General features: G+C 40.5%; 1 protein-coding gene across 2 annotated transcripts; it reads left to right on the plus strand.

Annotated features, from left to right (window-relative positions):
• The first annotated feature begins 175 nt into the window (after positions 1-175).
• On the plus strand, positions 176-19,994 carry Usp32 (Ubiquitin specific protease 32). Of its 2 annotated transcripts, none has more exons than XM_020946306.2 (12): positions 176-510; positions 11,425-11,659; positions 11,721-12,226; positions 12,282-14,303; positions 14,367-14,669; positions 14,727-15,004; positions 16,905-17,563; positions 17,623-17,792; positions 17,898-18,088; positions 18,144-18,329; positions 18,391-18,846; positions 18,912-19,994. In XM_020946306.2, exons 1-12 carry the CDS (start codon positions 450-452, stop codon positions 19,194-19,196), a joined length of 5,352 nt encoding a protein of 1,783 aa, XP_020801965.2. In that variant the 5' UTR covers positions 176-449; the 3' UTR covers positions 19,197-19,994. The 2 variants fall into 2 exon arrangements, with proteins under 2 accessions (XP_020801965.2, XP_020801966.2); XM_020946307.2 differs by having other exon boundaries at positions 14,727-14,947.
• Positions 19,995-20,044: the final 50 nt, after the last annotated feature.

Raw genomic sequence — 20,044 nt, forward strand, 5'->3', positions numbered from 1 at the left:
ACAACTATAGTGGTATATTTTGCAATATCAAATTAGTGTTGTGAAAATATATCGATAGCAGCTACTAGTCTGCCTATCGAACCAGTGTTGATCAAAATACCAGAAAAACTCAAATATTGTGGTATATTTTGCAGTATTAATTTAGTGCTGTGAAAAAATATCGATGACAGCTACCAGTCTGCATATCGATACGTAACCACTGGCGTTCAGCAACACTGTTGTTTTGTTTTGACCCCCGTAAGTGATGATAATTTGACAGTGAATTGGTTAATTGTGCTCCCGTTTCTGCTTCCGATACTGATTCCAATCAGACTAAAGTGCTTGTCGTTCTGCCCGCGTCGGTTAAGTGAACGTAAACAAATGTGAAAAGTGTCGAGAAACACAGGAGGAGCAGAATCCGAGAACCCGTCGCGTTGCACCCCCGCAAACAAAAATTCTTGGCACAAAATATGGGCACCAAAGAGTCCAAGCACTCGAACAGCATCAGCTACGAGGAGTCGGTGAAGCGAGGTAAGTCTTAGCGTAGTGCTGATCCTCCGGCTGGACCGAATTCCCTGGGAAAGTGAAAATGGGTCACACAGCTAATCAACGTCGCTTCTAGAAAACAGAACAACACCAACATACATACAGGTGTGATTGCGCTTTATCGATTCCTATTGTTGTTGTGCTCCCACGTTTGCTGACCGCTCCGGTGGTTCCACTGCCCACTTCCCAAAGGTGTTCCCTATTCCCTTTGCTTTTCTCCTGCAGTTTTTTGTGCATTCATTCTGCCATATTCCAGTATTCCCTAAACAGTACACATACATGGACAGCTTGCGCTCGTGTATGCATTGGTATTTGCGTCGCCCGCCGCCAGTGACGTCACAATAGAAAAGCTCAACGGCAGGGGTGGGTGTGTGTGGGGTGGCTGGGAGACAACAAAGCAGAGTAGCGACGCACAGAAGCAGTTAAGTAGCCAGGGCAAGCTTAGGGTTGCTGTAACTGCATTATGCGGACGCGGTTAATTTTCACAGTTTTGCATGTCATTACCCCGTTGCATTTTACTTTTAACATGCATACATATGTATATATACATATGTATATATATATATGTATGCAAAGGTGTTGGAAATTGTGCAGTATTTCAGAATTAAATCACTTTCAAGTGCATTTTCCAGATAAGCAGAACTAAGGGAATATTTTTGGCGTTTAGCAAATTACAGTCAAACTTCTGTAAATTGAACTTTTTGAGCATATTTATTTAATTGTCAGATACTAATTATTCTTCCATTATTTTGGAATGTGACTGAAGCTTAACAATAAGCTTAAGAATTCAGCGGAAAGCCACTTTTAGACCAAGCAAAATATTCTGCTTTAATCTGTAAGCAAATCGAATACTGATAAGTTCTTTTGGATACAGTTTTTGGCATAATATTCACATCTTATGAATTCATATAACGAGAAACTTTACTGTATCTAAAGAGCTGCTAAGTAGGTATACACCTACACCATATCAATTGGAAATCAAGGAAGGAGTTAAGATTATTTTCGCACAACGGGAACTAGCCACCACCTTGGCAGACCCTCCCTCCAGCCCTCTACTTCTGCCCATCCCAATCCCAGCCCAATCTCTATGACGTCTCTAGCGCCTGGCTAGCAATATTTTTCTGACTTACTTTACTTAACTTACCTTCACGTTGTTGCTCTGGCATTCATCTGGCTACTGTCGTTGTTATTGTTAGCGGTCGGGCAGGCAGTGAGAGTTAAGAAAACGAACGTTGTGCTGATAAGGTATATGTGCCCCCTCCCTGGCCACCCCAAGCACCTGTCCGTCCGTCCGCCTTCTTCTTTCCTCCCCCAGAAGTGGGGCGCGCGACCAGGTGCGTGTGTTTCTTATTAGCCACACACGGGGAACGACCGGTTTTCAATAAAGCAACGCGACACAACAGAGAAGTGAGAAAAACGAGAGGGGAAAAAATAAATGCTTTGCATGCAAGAAGAGTCACAAATCGAATCCGAATACCGAAGCTGCAGTCTTGCAGTGGCAATGGCACTTGATTTTCCACAACAACAAATTCATTTCCGTGACGTCGCATATTTCATTCAATTTATTTTCACGTTTCACTTAAAGTTCGCGGATATCAGTTCGCCAATGATCATAAGTCTTATCTTTGAAATACGAAGAGTGAATTGATTGAGCATTTAATGGCCATTCTTATGGGGTTTGATTACTGACATCCTTAAAAATAAATACATTAATAATTTTAGCGGTTTAAAATATATGTTTCAATCTATAGATGTCTAGTTATCAAAATTAATAGTTATTGGGGCTTTTACTTCAAATATTAATACTTTTCTAGTGCAAATTAATAAATAAATAATCTAATCGGAGACAGCTTAAGTCGAATTTAAAGAAATAGTATTGTTATTGTGTTAAGGAAAAACTAACTTTATTTAAAATTAAAACACTGAGCTAAGAACACTTGGGTTTAACTTCGGCACGCCGAAGTTTGTATACCCTTTCAGATTAAAATTCGGGTACTAGGAATTAATACAATACAAATTATATAAATTTATGAGTAATAAAACAATGGAGTAATGCCTGGTTTTATTTCATTAACATTTTCATACTATATTTAAGGTTCTACATTCACAGTTTCGCATTTTCCTCTAGTGTCTGCTCCCGGCCAAGTCTCAGAAATGTGTTGTTAAAAAGTTGCAAGGCATTGTTTATTAGTGTTCAAAGTTAGTAACTGATCATACATACTTACTGCTCATAGATACCTACTGGTCATAGATACTTACTAGTTATAGATACTTACTGATCTTAGATACTTACTGTTCAGAGGTAATTATTGATCATAGTTATTAACTGACCATAGCTACTTTCTGATTATAGTTACTTAATGTTTATGATACTTACTGTTCAGAGTTACTTACCTCTCATAGTTAATTACTGATCATAGTTCTTAAAATCGTCCGATTGTTCCTTTGTCAGCTATATATATGTATATATATAGTCCACCGATTTGGCATGCTCCGATTTATATACTCGTAGAATTATATAGAAAAATAAATGCATAGTTTTATTCAAATAGCTTGCTCTTGAATTTGTTCCAAATAACATCTCGCACACCTGAGCATATGATTCCCAACTGGTTCTCACATCCCCGGAACGAAGTGACTGCTGCCGGCCAAATCTCAGAAATGTGTTGTGTTACAAAGTTGCAAGTCATTGTTTATTAGTGTTCAAAGTTAGTAACTGATCATTCATACTTACTGCTCATAGATACCTACTGGTCATAGATACTTACTGGTTATAGACACTTACTAGTTATAGATACTTACTGTTCAGAGGTAATTACTGATCATAGTTATTAACTGACCATAGCTACTTACTGATTATAGTTACTTAATGTTTATGATACTTACTGTTCAGAGTTACTTACCTCTCATAGTTAATTACTGATCATAGTTCTTAAAATCGTCCGATTGTTCCTATGTCAGCTATATATATGTATATATATAGTCCACCGATTTGGCATGCTCCGATTTATATACTCGTAGAATTATATCGAAAAATAAATGCATAGTTTTATTCAAATAGCTTGCTCTTAAATTTGTTCCAAATAACATCTCGCACATCTGAGCATATGATTCTCAACTGGTTCAAACATCCCCGGAACGAAGTGACTGCTGCCGGCCAAGTCTCAGAAATGTGTTGTTACAAAGTTGCAAGTCATTGTTTATTAGTGTTCAAAGTTAGTAACTGATCATACATACTTACTGCTCATAGATACCTACTGGTCATAGATACTTACTGGTTATAGACACTTACTAGTTATAGATACTTACTGTTCAGAGGTAATTACTGATCATAGTTATTAACTGACCATAGCTACTTACTGATTATAGTTACTTAATTTTTATGATACTTACTGTTTAGAGTTACTTACCTCTTATAGTTAATTACTGATCATAGTTCTTAAAATCGTCCGATTGTTCCTATGTCAGCTATATATATGTATATATATAGTCCACCGATTTGGCATGCTCCGATTTATATACTCGTAGAATTATATCGAAAAATAAATGCATAGTTTTATTCAAATAGCTTGCTCTTAAATTTGTTCCAAATAACATCTCGCACATCCGTGCATATGATTCCCAACTGGTTCTCACATCCCCGGAACGAAGTGACTGCTGCCGGCCAAGTCTCAGAAATGTGTTGTGTTACAAAATTGCAAGTCATTGTTTATTAGTGTTCAAAGTTAGTAACTGATCATTCATACTTACTGCTCATAGATACCTACTGGTCATAGATACTTACTGGTTATAGATACTTACTAGTTATAGATACTTACTGTTCAGAGGTAATTACTGATCATAGTTATTAACTGACCATAGCTACTTTCTGATTATAGTTACTTAATGTTTATGATACTTACTGTTTAGAGTTACTTACCTCTTATAGTTAATTACTGATCATAGTTCTTAAAATCGACCGATTGTTCCTATGCCAGCTATATATATGTATATATATAGTCCACCGATTTGGCATGCTCCGATTTATATACTCGTAGAATTATATCGAAAAATAAATGCATAGTTTTATTCAAATAGCTTGCTCTTAAATTTGTTCCAAATAACATCTCGCACATCTGAGCATATGATTCCCAACTGGTTCTCACATCCCCGGAACGAAGTGACTGCTGCCGGCCAAGTCTCAGAAATGTGTTGTTACAAAGTTGCAAGTCATTGTTTATTAGTGTTCAAAGTTAGTAACTGATCATACATACTTACTGCTCATATATACCTACTGGTCATAGATACTTACTGGTTATAGACACTTACTAGTTATAGATACTTACTGTTCAGAGGTAATTACTGATCATAGTTATTAACTGACCATAGCTACTTACTGATTATAGTTACTTAATTTTTATGATACTTACTGTTTAGAGTTACTTACCTCTTATAGTTAATTACTGATCATAGTTCTTAAAATCGTCCGATTGTTCCTTTGTCAGCTATATATATGTATATATATAGTCCACCGATTTGGCATGCTCCGATTTATATACTCGTAGAATTATATAGAAAAATAAATGCATAGTTTTATTCAAATAGCTTGCTCTTGAATTTGTTCCAAATAACATCTCGCACACCTGAGCATATGATTCCCAACTGGTTCTCACATCCCCGGAACGAAGTGACTGCTGCCGGCCAAATCTCAGAAATGTGTTGTGTTACAAAGTTGCAAGTCATTGTTTATTAGTGTTCAAAGTTAGTAACTGATCATTCATACTTACTGCTCATAGATACCTACTGGTCATAGATACTTACTGGTTATAGACACTTACTAGTTATAGATACTTACTGTTCAGAGGTAATTACTGATCATAGTTATTAACTGACCATAGCTACTTACTGATTATAGTTACTTAATTTTTATGATACTTACTGTTTAGAGTTACTTACCTCTTATAGTTAATTACTGATCATAGTTCTTAAAATCGTCCGATTGTTCCTATGTCAGCTATATATATGTATATATATAGTCCACCGATTTGGCATGCTCCGATTTATATACTCGTAGAATTATATCGAAAAATAAATGCATAGTTTTATTCAAATAGCTTGCTCTTAAATTTGTTCCAAATAACATCTCGCACATCCGTGCATATGATTCCCAACTGGTTCTCACATCCCCGGAACGAAGTGACTGCTGCCGGCCAAGTCTCAGAAATGTGTTGTGTTACAAAGTTGCAAGTCATTGTTTATTAGTGTTCAAAGTTAGTAACTGATCATACATACTTACTGCTCATAGATACCTACTGGTCATAGATACTTACTAGTTATAGATACTTACTGATCTTAGATACTTACTGTTCAGAGGTAATTATTGATCATAGTTATTAACTGACCATAGCTACTTTCTGATTATAGTTACTTAATGTTTATGATACTTACTGTTCAGAGTTACTTACCTCTCATAGTTAATTACTGATCATAGTTCTTAAAATCGTCCGATTGTTCCTTTGTCAGCTATATATATGTATATATATAGTCCACCGATTTGGCATGCTCCGATTTATATACTCGTAGAATTATATAGAAAAATAAATGCATAGTTTTATTCATATAGCTTGCTCTTAAATTTGTTCCAAATAACATCTCGCACACCTGAGCATATGATTCCCAACTGGTTCTCACATCCCCGGAACGAAGTGACTGCTGCCGGCCAAGTCTCAGAAATGTGTTGTGTTACAAAATTGCAAGTCATTGTTTATTAGTGTTCAAAGTTAGTAACTGATCATACATACTTACTGCTCATAGATACCTACTGGTCATAGATACTTACTGGTTATAGATACTTACTAGTTATAGATACTTACTGTTCAGAGGTAATTACTGATCATAGTTATTAACTGACCATAGCTACTTACTGATTATAGTTACTTAATGTTTATGATACTTACTGTTCAAAGTTACTTACCTCTCTTAGTTAATTACTGATCATAGTTCTTAAAATCGTCCGATTGTTCCTTTGTCAGCTATATATATGTATATATATAGTCCACCGATTTGGCATGCTCCGATTTATATACTCGTAGAATTATATCGAAAAATAAATGCATAGTTTTATTCAAATAGCTTGCTCTTAAATTTGTTCCAAATAACATCTCGCACATCTGAGCATATGATTCCCAACTGGTTCTCACATCCCCGGAACGAAGTGACTGCTGCCGGCCAAGTCTCAGAAATGTGTTGTTACAAAGTTGCAAGTCATTGTTTATTAGTGTTCAAAGTTAGTAACTGATCATTCATACTTACTGCTCATAGATACCTACTGGTTATAGATACTTACTAGTTATAGATACTTACTAGTTATAGATACTTACTAGTTATAGATACTTACTGTTCAGAGGTAATTACTGATCATAGTTATTAACTGACCATAGCTACTTTCTGATTATAGTTACTTAATGTTTATGATACTTACTGTTCAGAGTTACTTACCTCTCTTAGTTAATTACTGATCATAGTTCTTAAAATCGACCGATTGTTCCTATGCCAGCTATATATATGTATATATATAGTCCACCGATTTGGCATGCTCCGATTTATATACTCGTAGAATAATATAGAAAAGTAAATGCATAGTTTTATTCATACAGCTTGCTCTTAAATTTGTTTCAATTAACATCTCGCACACCTGAGCATATGATTCCCAACTGGTTCTCACATCCCCGGAACGAAGTGACTGCTGCCGGCCAAGTCTCAGAAATGTGTTGTGTTACAAAATTGCAAGTCATTGTTTATTAGTGTTCAAAGTTAGTAACTGATCATTCATACTTACTGCTCATAGATACCTACTGGTCATAGATACTTACTGGTTATAGATACTTACTAGTTATAGATACTTACTGTTCAGAGGTAATTACTGATCATAGTTATTAACTGACCATAGCTACTTTCTGATTATAGTTACTTAATGTTTATGATACTTACTGTTCAGAGTTACTTACCTCTCTTAGTTAATTACTGATCATAGTTCTTAAAATCGTCCGATTGTTCCTATGTCAGCTATATATATGTATATATATAGTCCACCGATTTGGCATGCTCCGATTTATATACTCGTAGAATTATATAGAAAAATAAATGCATAGTTTTATTCAAATAGCTTGCTCTTAAATTTGTTCCAAATAACATCTCGCACATCTGAGCATATGATTCCCAACTGGTTCTCACATCCCCGGAACGAAGTGACTGCTGTAACTGTAACTGATCATTCATACTTACTGCTCATTGATACCTACTGGTCATAGATACTTACTGGTTATAGATACTTACTAGTTATAGATACTTACTGTTCAGAGGTAATTACTGATCATAGTTATTAACTGACCATAGCTACTTTCTGATTATAGTTACTTAATGTTTATGATACTTACTGTTCAGAGTTACTTACCTCTCTTAGTTAATTACTGATCATAGTTCTTAAAATCGTCCGATTGTTCCTATGTCAGCTATATATATGTATATATATAGTCCACCGATTTGGCATGCTCCGATTTATATACTCGTAGAATTATATAGAAAAATAAATGCATAGTTTTATTCATATAGCTTGCTCTTAAATTTGTTCCAAATAACATCTCGCACACCTGAGCATATGATTCCCAACTGGTTCTCACATCCCCGGAACGAAGTGACTGCTGCCGGCCAAGTCTAAGAAATGTGTTGTGTTACAAAGTTGCTAGTCATTGTTTATTAGTGTTCAAAGTTAGTAACTGATCATTCTTACTTACTGCTCATTGATACCTACTGGTCATAGATACTTACTGGTTATAGATACTTACTAGTTATAGATACTTACTGTTCAGAGGTAATTACTGATCATAGTTATTAACTGACCATAGCTACTTACTGATTATAGTTACTTAATGTTTATGATACTTACTGTTCAGAGTTACTTACCTCTCTTAGTTAATTACTGATCATAGTTCTTAAAATCGTCCGATTGTTCCTATGTCAGCTATATATATGTATATATATAGTCCACCGATTTGGCATGCTCCGATTTATATACTCGTAGAATTATATAGAAAAATAAATGCATAGTTTTATCCAAATAGCTTGCTCTTAAATTTGTTCCAAATAACATCTCGCACACCTGAGCATATGATTCCCAACTGGTTCTCACATCCCCGGAACGAAGTGACTGCTGTAACTGTAACTGATCATTCATACTTACTGCTCATTGATACCTACTGGTCATAGATACTTACTGGTTATAGATACTTACTAGTTATAGATACTTACTGTTCAGAGGTAATTACTGATCATAGTTATTAACTGACCATAGCTACTTACTGATTATAGTTACTTAATGTTTATGATACTTACTGTTCAGAGTTACTTACCTCTCTTAGTTAATTACTGATCATAGTTCTTAAAATCGTCCGATTGTTCCTATGTCAGCTATATATATGTATATATATAGTCCACCGATTTGGCATGCTCCGATTTATATACTCGTAGAATTATATAGAAAAATAAATGCATAGTTTTATTCAAATAGCTTGCTCTTAAATTTGTTCCAAATAACATCTCGCACACCTGAGCATATGATTCCCAACTGGTTCTCACATCCCCGGAACGAAGTGACTGCTGCCGGCCAAGTCTCAGAAATGTGTTGTGTTACAAAGTTGCAAGTCATTGTTTATTTGTGTTCAAAGTTAGTAACTGATCATACATACTTACTGCTCATAGATACCTACTGGTCATAGATACTTACTAGTTATAGATACTTACTAGTTATAGATACTTACTGTTCAGAGGTAATTACTGATCATAGTTATTAACTGACCATAGCTACTTTCTGATTATAGTTACTTAATGTTTATGATACTTACTGTTCAGAGTTACTTACCTCTCTTAGTTAATTACTGATCATAGTTCTTAAAATCGACCGATTGTTCCTATGCCAGCTATATATATGTATATATATAGTCCACCGATTTGGCATGCTCCGATTTATATACTCGTAGAATTATATAGAAAAATAAATGCATAGTTTTATTCAAATAGCTTGCTCTTGAATTTGTTCCAAATAACATCTCGCACACCTGAGCATATGATTCCCAACTGGTTCTCACATCCCCGGAACGAAGTGACTGCTGCCGGCCAAGTCTCAGAAATGTGTTGTGTTACAAAGTTGCAAGTCATTGTTTATTAGTGTTCAAAGTTAGTAACTGATCACACATACTTACTGGTCATAGATACTTACTGCTCATAGATACCTACTGGTCATAGATACTTACTGTTCAGAGGTAATTACTGATCATAGTTATTAACTGACCATAGCTACTTACTGATTATAATTACTTAATGTTTATGATACTTACTGTTCAGAGTTACTTACCTCTTATAGTTAATTACTGATCATAGTTCTTTAAATCGTCCGATTGTTCCTATGTCTGCTATATATATGTATATATATGCATGCTCCGATTTATATACGCATAGAATTATCTAGAAGAATAAATGCATAGTTTAATTTAAATAGCTTTCTCTTAAATTTGTTCCAAATCACATCTCGCACATCCGTGCATATGATTCCCAACTGGTTCTCACATCCCCGGAACGAAGTGACTGCTGCCGGCCAAGTCTCAGAAATGTGTTGTGTTACAAAGTTGCAAGTCATTGTTTATTAGTGTTCAAAGTTAGTAACTGATCATACATACTTACTGCTCATAGATACCTACTGGTCATAGATACTTACTAGTTATAGATACTTTCTGATCTTAGATACTTACTGTTCAGAGGTAATTATTGATCATAGTTATTAACTGACCATAGCTACTTTCTGATTATAGTTACTTAATGTTTATGATACTTACTGTTCAGAGTTACTTACCTCTCATAGTTAATTACTGATCATAGTTCTTTAAATCGTCCAATTGTTCCTATGTCAGCTATATATATGTATATATATAGTCCACCGATTTGGCATGCTCCGATATATATACTCGTAGAATTATATAGAAGAATAAATGCATAGTTTTATTCAAATAGCTTTCTCTTAAATTTGTTCCAAATCACATCTCGCACACCTGTGCATATGATTCCCAACTGGTTCTCACATCCCCGGAACGAAGTGACTGCTGCCGGCCAAGTCTCAGAAATGTGCTGTTACAAAGTTGCAAGTCATTGTTTATTTGTGTTCAAAGTTAGTAACTGATCATACATTCTTACTGCTCATAGATACCTACTGGTCATATATACTTACTGGTTATAGATATTTACTGGTCATAGATACTTACTTATCCTCTATATTTTACAAACGTTTCTCTGGCAGTTATATTATATAGTATTCCAAAGGTATATGCACTTCGGCTTCCCCAAGCTAACTTCCTTTCTTGTTAGATCATAAAAACGTGGATTCCCACTGCTCTCTACCTTCTCAGACTGAGGTTTTATAACCGAAATTCGTTACGATTTTTAATTATCGCTGGTCGTGTGTGAATAAACATATGCTGGTGCACTTGTGATTCCTCAGCGAAGTGATTCACAATCACTCTGAAACAGAAAAAAAACCAATCAATGTCAGATAAGAGGTAATTAGGTAACAAAGCGACACTGAATCCCTAGAATGGAATCAATGGGTAAATGATGACCGAAACATCAGTTTTATGGCTGTTGTAGGAGATTGCAACAGCCATTATATTATATATATATATACATATATATATTTATATTAATTCTTACTATTTGTAAATTATTCGTCTGACAAAGACGTCATCACGTCGCTGGGGTTGGCGTGAAAACGAGCGCGTTAATCGCATTAATTACGGGGCATCCCATGCTCAACGTGAGTGGGATTTGCCCAGCCCAATGCCTTACTCATCGATTGATTTTTTTTACCTTACCCAGTGAGCGATGCGGAGCTGCGGCGCCTGAGAGATGCCTTCAAGAAATCGGCGGGCGTGGGGCGGCTCTTCCTCAGCCGGAATGCCTTCCAGCAGGATGTGCTCTGCGAGGGGGTGCCGCCAAAGATCACGGACATGCTGTACGCCGCGTGTGGTGGCACTCAGCGGGGTATTTCCTTCAAGGATCTGCTCTGCGGCCTGGTGCTAATCACGCGCGGCACCCAGGAGGAGAAGACCAAGTGAGTGTCTCGGAATAATGATGCTTCTATAAATTGTCATTAAATAATTTCAAACTTTCAGATTTCTGTGGAACCTCTACTGCAACGATGCAGGAACCTATATAATAAGGTCGGAATATGTACGCAATGTGAACCTGGCTCCATTCGAGAGCGTCTCCCTGTTCGCCCAGGGTGAACGAGTCAATTTCGAGCAGTTTCAGGAATGGATTATCAAGCATCGCAATGCCACAGTTCTCTCCAACTGGCTTTTGGCCGACAACTGTGTCAGTCTCACCTCAGAGCTGGAGACGCCAACGTTTTACCAGAGTCTTGCCGGAGTGACGCATCTGGAGGAGAAGGACATTGGCGATCTGGAGAAGGAGTTTTGGCGTCTGAAGAACACATCGCAGAATGGACAAATCGATCTGCAGTTCCTTGGCCCTCTGATTAGTCCACCGATACCAAAGAACGCACTGGCGGGACTGTTCAACGCCTTCGATGAGAACCGTGACGGTCACATCGACTTTAAGGAGCTGTGCTGCGGCGTCAGTGCTGCCTGTCGTGGACCAGGTGTGGAGAGGACACGATGTAAGTAGTGGGAACCCACTCTCTGCATCATCTATCTAACTTGTTCCGTCTCTAGTTTGCTTTAAGATCTTTGATGTGGATCGAGATGGAGTTCTCAGCCACGAGGAGACACTGCAAATGATCAATGTTCTCTTGCTGGTGGCCAAGGAGAACCGTGATGCCCAGCAGTATACGGAGCTAACCAAACAGCATGTTATCAGCGATCTGCTTGAGTTTGGACAGCGTCGCAGTCCCGACGGTGAGCCTAGCAAGCTAACCCGCGACAACGTCTCCCTCACCGCCGAGGACTTTATGCTGTGGAACGTTCAGTGTGATCTCCGGCTCATGCAGCCCCTGCTGGACCTTATCTTCGAGCTGTGCCACATCGTCTTCGGTCTCTGGCCGCAGTGTAAGCATATGGAGAATGATATTGTCCGAGGATGGCTGCGACGCGAAGAACGCAGACCTTACCGTGTCGGTCAGTTCTGGTACTTGATAACGCGTGACTGGTGGCTCAATTGGACGCAGTACACCCAACACACGGCTCATACATGCGACTACTGCAAGCGCACCGCCGCCAGTCAGCGGACCGCCGTCGACGAGGCGGTTGTCTGCGATGAGAGCTTCAACACTCACAGTCTGGAGCAGCACGACAGCTACTCGTTGGGCTCCGGCACAGGCTCAGCCACCGGCTCCGGCTCTGGATCCGCCAGCAGTGGGTTCTCTGCAGGCCGCCACTGCGGACCTGTGCGTCCAGGACCGATTGACAACAGCAACCTGATCACGGCCAATCCGTACAGAAACGTGCGCACCCTCACCGGCGAAGGCGGTCACCTCAAACGGGACACGCCTCTGGTGCAGAGCCACGACTTCGAGCTGGTGCCCAAGTCGCTTTGGAAGGCGTTAAATCGGTGGTACGGCGACAACCTGCCATTGCCGCGCCAGGTCATCCAACCACCTAACTCTGAGGTGGAACTGGAGCTGTACCCGCTGAATCTGCGCATCCTGTTGCACCAAGCGCAACCGTCCCAAATGGGCGCTGGAGGAGGAGGCGGAGGATCGGGCGCCCAGCTAGGCAGCTGGGGCTCCACAGTAAGCGGCGGCTACGGGGTCCTGGCATCCGGCGGTGGATATGCAGCAATCGCAGCCAGCAGCGTGCTGCAGCCGCCGAAGCGATATCTTGCCTACACGGCGGCTTTCAGCCGCTTGGCCACTGTGCGACAAGTCGGGGAGTTCCTATGCGAGCAGCTGCGCCTGAAGGCGGAGGATATCCGGCTGTGGCACGTGCCTCAGCTGGACAACGGTGCCATATTATTGTTGGAGGAGGATGCCATGTGCCTGAAGGAACTTCTCATCCGGGACAATGACCAGCTACTGCTGGAGATTCGCAACAAGGACCTGACCTGGCCCGAGGAACTGGGCTCGTTGGCAAGCGCCCAGAGTGGCCAGGGGACGTGTGGAACACCAGGCGATCGGCGGCGTATGACCCGCAGCTCCATTATGTCAGTGCATGCGCCAGGAGCCACGGGCCTGCACAACCTGGGCAACACCTGCTTCATGAATGCGGCTCTCCAGGTGCTGTTCAACACCCAGCCACTGGCGCAGTACTTCCAGCGAGAGATGCACCGCTTCGAGCTGAATGCGGCCAACAAGCTGGGCACCCGGGGACAGCTGGCGATGCGCTATGCTGAACTCCTCAAGGAGGTTTGGACGGCGACGACGCGTTCAGTGGCACCGCTTAAGCTGCGCTTCTGCGTTAATAAGCACGCTCCGCAGTTCGCCGGTGGCGGTCAGCACGACTCCCAGGAGCTGCTCGAATGGCTATTGGACGCCTTGCATGAGGATCTTAACCGCGTGATGGAGAAGCCGTACAGTGAACTGAAGGACTCCAATGGCCGGCCGGATAAGCTAGTGGCCGCCGAGGCCTGGTCACAACACCACGCTCGCAATCAGTCAATTATCATTGATTTGTTTTATGGCCAGCTCAAGTCCAAGGTTAGCTGCTTAAGCTGTGGCCACGAGTCTGTGCGCTTCGATCCCTTCAGCCTGCTCAGTTTGCCGCTGCCAGTTGAGAACTATGTGTATCTGGAAGTGTTGGGTGAGTCAATGCAGCATAAATAATTTATGATGATATATAACATTTTTGTTTCACCTTCAACAGTTATCCTGCTGGATGGCAGCGTGCCCATTAAGTACGGCTTCCGTCTCAACTCGGAGTGCAAGTATTCCCACATGAAGCATAAGCTGTCCAAGCTGTGTTCACTGCAGCCGAACCTGATGCTTGTTTGCGAGCTGTGGAACTCACAGATACGCCAGGTGTTGGCCGATGAGGAGAAATTGAGAATGCAGAGCGCCAAGGAGCTGTATGTCTACCAGTTGCCCGAGCAGAGCGTCCGAACGCGCTCCAACTCAGTGCTCAGCATGCACATCGAGCAAGGACTCAAGGATATTCAGCGTAGCTCGGGTAAGCTACAGTCTAAAGCTTGCAATGGATAAATTAATAATGTTTACATGTCCACAGCTCTCATGACAGCCCAGGACAACTCGCTGTCCTCGCTGAGCACTATTCAGACCTCCACCAGTCACCGCGCCTCGTCTCGCGTCCTTTGCAATGGCCATGCCATGGGACTGGAGGCGGTTGAGGCGGAAAACAATCAGAGCATCAGCAATACCAACCATTTCAGCGGAAACGGAAGTGGTGACAACCAAGTGCACGAGCTGCTGCCAGATGAGGCCGGAAAGGTAAGCCGGTGCTTTGGAAAGAGAGAGTGCATGCCCCACAGCCTATTCTGCTTCAAGGTATGGCTTCTAAACTATATTAACATACACGTATTTAATATCATCTAGATTTACGTCCCAGTTCTTTTGGGGCGGCCAATCGATTCTTAAATTCAGAACTTCAGATCTTATCTTGCCTAGGATAGAGCATTGATTACAGCCTAGTCGTGCTGTCTTACCTTTTCTCGCTCATTTCCCAAGTCTCAGTGAGTGAGACGAGTTGTTAATGAAAGACTGTAACGAAAGTAGCTCAACTGAAGACAGGGAGCAAGGTGCAGCTTGTCGAGCGCCGCCTAATCTAAATATATTAAATACAAATATGTTAAATGAACAGTTGCCGTCTCGTCTGCTGCGTGGTTTGTGGGCTTCCCTCTTAACTACAAAAATATAAAAAACAAAAACTACTAGCATACTCTGTATATTCTTCGTATTCGCACACTCTATTACCAAGTTGAACTTAATTATTTGTAATTTATAATATCTTTCCTTCTACTAATCATATCTAATTTGTTGCTGGCATTCTTCCCTCTATATCTATTGTAAATTTTTTGCTTAAAACAAAACCAAAACCGTTTTAAAACAATCAACATTTCAATCACCTTTCGCTATCCTTTGTTGTTATCTTTTGTTTACTGAGCTGGAAGCTTGTGAATTATAATTTACACCTTGTGTAGCTTCTAGTCATAGTTCTATTAGACCCTTGCAGTCCCCCTATCCTTAATAGGAGTGATTATTCATGTATTTGACATGATTTTTTTCTTTAGTAAATAGAATTGTTGAATTGCTTTAGATCCTGTTGATGGGAAATTGTTGTTATTGTATATATTTGTTGCAATAGTTTATTAATAGAAAGTTCATGAACACAATTTGTTTAAATTGATATATTTTGGGGTTAATTCATTCTTAATCGGTGCTGTAGAGAACTCTTATATTGCGAAATTTAATAAACTTTTAACGATTTTATATAATGCTTGAGGTTCTTGTATTAAAATATTATAGAATGTTAAGATTTCTTTGAAAAATGTAAATACGTTCAATTAATTTAATCATCTCCATCGGTGTTGCTCAAAAATTCTTTAAAAATAACCATGTTAAACGCTTAAAAATAAAACAAGGAAGAAAACTAACTTTGTCACGCCGAAGTTTATATACCCCTGCAGTTTGCCATCAAATATATTCAATATTTCACAATTTTTGTTCAACGAAAATTTGTTCCGCAAATCAAAATTTTCAAAAACGCATAATCAATTACAATTTTAAATAATTTAAAAATTTTATTTAAACGATGTAACCCCTTATAAAATTTTGCAAAACTTTAGAACATTTTTTTTTCGACTCGGCTGTTTATCCTGATCAAGAATATATATAATTTATAGGATCGGAAATGACTCATTCATAGCGTAAGAATGTATTGAATAAAATTATAATACCCTGCAGGGGTATAAAAAATACATATTTTTTTAATAGGTTTTCAAAGCTATATTTAATTATGTGTCACAATTTCCACCGGCACTTCACGAATTAACCCAAAAATAAACCAGATTTATATTCTAAACACCTGCAATAAACAATTTGTACAAATTAAATGTAGAATTTGGAAGTTGAGCGTTTATCCAATAGAATTATAGATAATCAGGACTGTCACGGAACTTGCTTATAATATTAAATTAAATAAGTTAATTGTAACGTTATTTTAAATGCATTTTAAATCAAAATAAACCCACAGCAATTTCCGTGGCATCCCCAAATGGTAGATTGTACATTTTACAAGTTGATTGATGACCCCTGATTAATTTAGTTTTTGCTCCAAAGCTTTAATACACTCATCCATACACACGATACACCTCCATACACCTCACCGACCCTGCCAAATTAACCCCGAACTTATCCTAATCAATACTAATGCGAACTCTTGGTGCAGGAGTCGTTCATCCTAAGCTCCAGTCCGGAGAACAATTTCATGCACGGCAACACGGCCGCCCAGCAGAAGCGAGTGTCCGCCGCCAAGCTGCTGCACACGGAGAGCAACACCAGCTCCATTTCCTACACAAATCACTCCGGCGAGAATTCCATGGAGAGCTCGCTGACGGAGCCCATTCCGATGGCAGTTGATCTGGCGCCGGTAAGCAGCCGGCACGGTAGTGGCAGCGATGATGGCTCCTATCGGACGTCACCCAACGATTCCAGTGGCCTGAGCACGACGGCGCACACGCTGGGAGCCAGTCTCGATGCTGATGTAGACGAGCAGGCGGAGGAGGGCAACGAGGAGGAGCCGGATCAACCGGATCAGATAACCACCTCACAGCCGGAAACCAGCAGCGGTGTCTACTCACGTCGCTCCTCGCAGCCCCACAAGCCGGGAAAGTATCTGGTAGCCGTGCATCGCAAGATCACCCGGCACGACAGCTACTTCCTTTCCTACCACAAGACGCGACCCAGCCTGTTTGGTGTGCCGCTGCTCATCCCTAACAATGAGGGAGGCACCCATAAGGATTTATACTGCGCCGTTTGGCTGCAGGTAAGCCGGTTGCTTAGTCCGCTGCCCGCCACCACCGAGCAGGCAAATCATGCCGCCGATTGGTAAGTACAGCCAATCATAGGGTATATTAAATCGTTTTACAAATTTCCCTTTTTTGTAGCGATGACAGCCTGGGCTACGACTTTCCCTTCACGCTCCGTGCGGTCAAGGCGGACGGACTCACCTGTGCCATCTGCCCGTGGTCGAGCTTCTGCCGCGGCTGTGAGATACGCTGCAATAATGACTACGTGCTTCAGGGGGCCCTGCCGCCCATCAGCAATGCCGGATCCAGTGAGTAGAGAACCCGAAACAGACTTCTGCGAGTCCTTTTTGCAAACTATACACTTCAGCAGACAGTGGAAACTTGTTTTATTAAATAAACGTTTTATTTTATAGGCAATTCAACGACACCGAAGATGAACGCTAAATTTCCATCGCTACCAAATCTGGAGACGAAGCGTACGACGCCGGAGTACACCGCATCGTTGTCGTACACCCCGACAACAAAATATTTTGAAGACTTTACCATTGCCATCGATTGGGATCCAACCGCCTTGCATTTACGCTATCAGAGCACCTTGGAGCGGGTAAGTACGTCATGATTCGAGGGCATTCTGAAGTATTGACCTTCTCCCTTTCCAGCTGTGGGTGGATCACGAGACCATTGCCATAAGTCGGCGGGAACAGGTGGAGCCCGTGGACCTGAATCACTGCCTGCGTGCCTTCACCTCGGAGGAGCAGCTGGAGCAGTGGTATCACTGCAGTCACTGCAAGGGCAAGAAGCCGGCCACAAAGAAGCTGCAGATCTGGAAATTGCCACCGATCTTGGTGAGTCTCTTGAAAGTCCCTTAGCTCACTAAAATCACATTAACCAACATTATTTGGATAGATTGTTCACTTGAAGCGCTTTAATTGCGTCAACGGCAAGTGGGTGAAGTCGCAGAAAGTGGTCCACTTCCCATTCGACGACTTTGATCCAACGCCATATCTGGCCTCCGTGCCCCAGGAGACAATATTGCGGCACAAGGAGCTACTGGAACTAAAAACGGACGAAGGAGACGTAACGACGCAGACACTGGCGAGCAATGAAGTTGTCAGCGAACTAGACGAAATCGATGCAGCCACCAAGGAGGAGGTGGAACCACAGGCCAAGCCAGTATCTGCCGGGAATAATATCCTGCGACAGAGTAAAACGATCAATGCGGCTCGGCGACGACAACGCCTCATCTCGACGAGTCTCACGAAAACGCCCATAGTGGACGGCGAATTCGAGGACTATCACCAGCATCGACTCAAGCCGGAGGTGGATGAGTTCGATCCCAAGTACAGACTCTATGCCGTGGTGGTGAGTATCCAAAATGCTTATTTATCTCCAAGCAGGCAATATTCCCACCCATTCTTTGCTTGCAGTCTCATTCGGGTATGCTGAATGGTGGCCACTACATTTCCTATGCAGCGAATGCAACTGGTTCCTGGTATTGCTACAACGACAGCTCCTGCCGAGAAATATCACAGAAACCGCCGGTTATTGATCCCAGTGCCGCCTATCTCCTATTTTACGAGCGCAAGGGACTTGACTACGAACCGTATTTACCCAACATCGAGGGCCGGGCGCTGCCCAATGCCGCCGCCAGCATGCAGCTCGAGGTGGACGAAACCGAGGGCGAGCTAAAGAAGCTGTGCTCAATTTCCTAACTGATGATGATATCCGTGTACCGATCATCATCCTGGCTATGAAGGACTCTATTATATATTATTCCCTCTTTCCTCCTAAGGATATGTTCTAAAGTTTTGTGCTTTTGTTTCGCCTAAAGTGTGCGTTTTGTTATTTACTATTTTAAGCTCAGTTTGAAACTATTTGCTGCTATTAATTATTTAGTTTCTTAATTATTGTAGTATTAAGCCTTAATTCTACCTTCTTTGCCAGAGCATGTACCATAATATTCAAGTCCAGCTTGTAAATACTTTCTACGTTTAATTGGTTCCCTTTTTGTAGTTGTTTCCCTCTTGTTTGGCCATTGTTTTTGTTGTATATAATTGTATAATTTACAAATGTGCGTAATTGTATTAGGCGCTTCCGAAGTGCCACAGCTATTCCATTTAATTTGTAGTTTGTAATTGGTAATTGTTTTTTTGTTCGTTGTATGTAAATAGTGACGTGCGAAATGTTGTCGTAGACAGTTTTTGATATTAATTACACGGATCAGCAATATATATATCAAGACGTTGCACGAATTTCATCGCAGACTCATAACGTATTTACATTATTATCGATTGGCTTTGGTGTGAAGCGAAATAAGTATTGCAGATATGTCTACTGATTATGTATTTGATATTTACAAATTATATATATATACACCCCACAGATATATATACAGAACTTGACTAATTTATATTAATATACATACATGGAACATGATGATATATTCAAAACGAAACGAAAAGCTATGAATAAAACGCAACTTTTATCGCTTAAACCAAATGGAAATCAAATTTTGTGGTTAATTAATTTTTAAAGTTTTACCAGGCCACTCCCATTAAAG

This window comes from Drosophila serrata, unplaced genomic scaffold (genome assembly GCF_035046125.1).
Source record: "Drosophila serrata isolate PLE 108 unplaced genomic scaffold, ASM3504612v1 contig_204, whole genome shotgun sequence".
Taxonomy (NCBI): Eukaryota; Metazoa; Arthropoda; class Insecta; order Diptera; family Drosophilidae; genus Drosophila; species Drosophila serrata.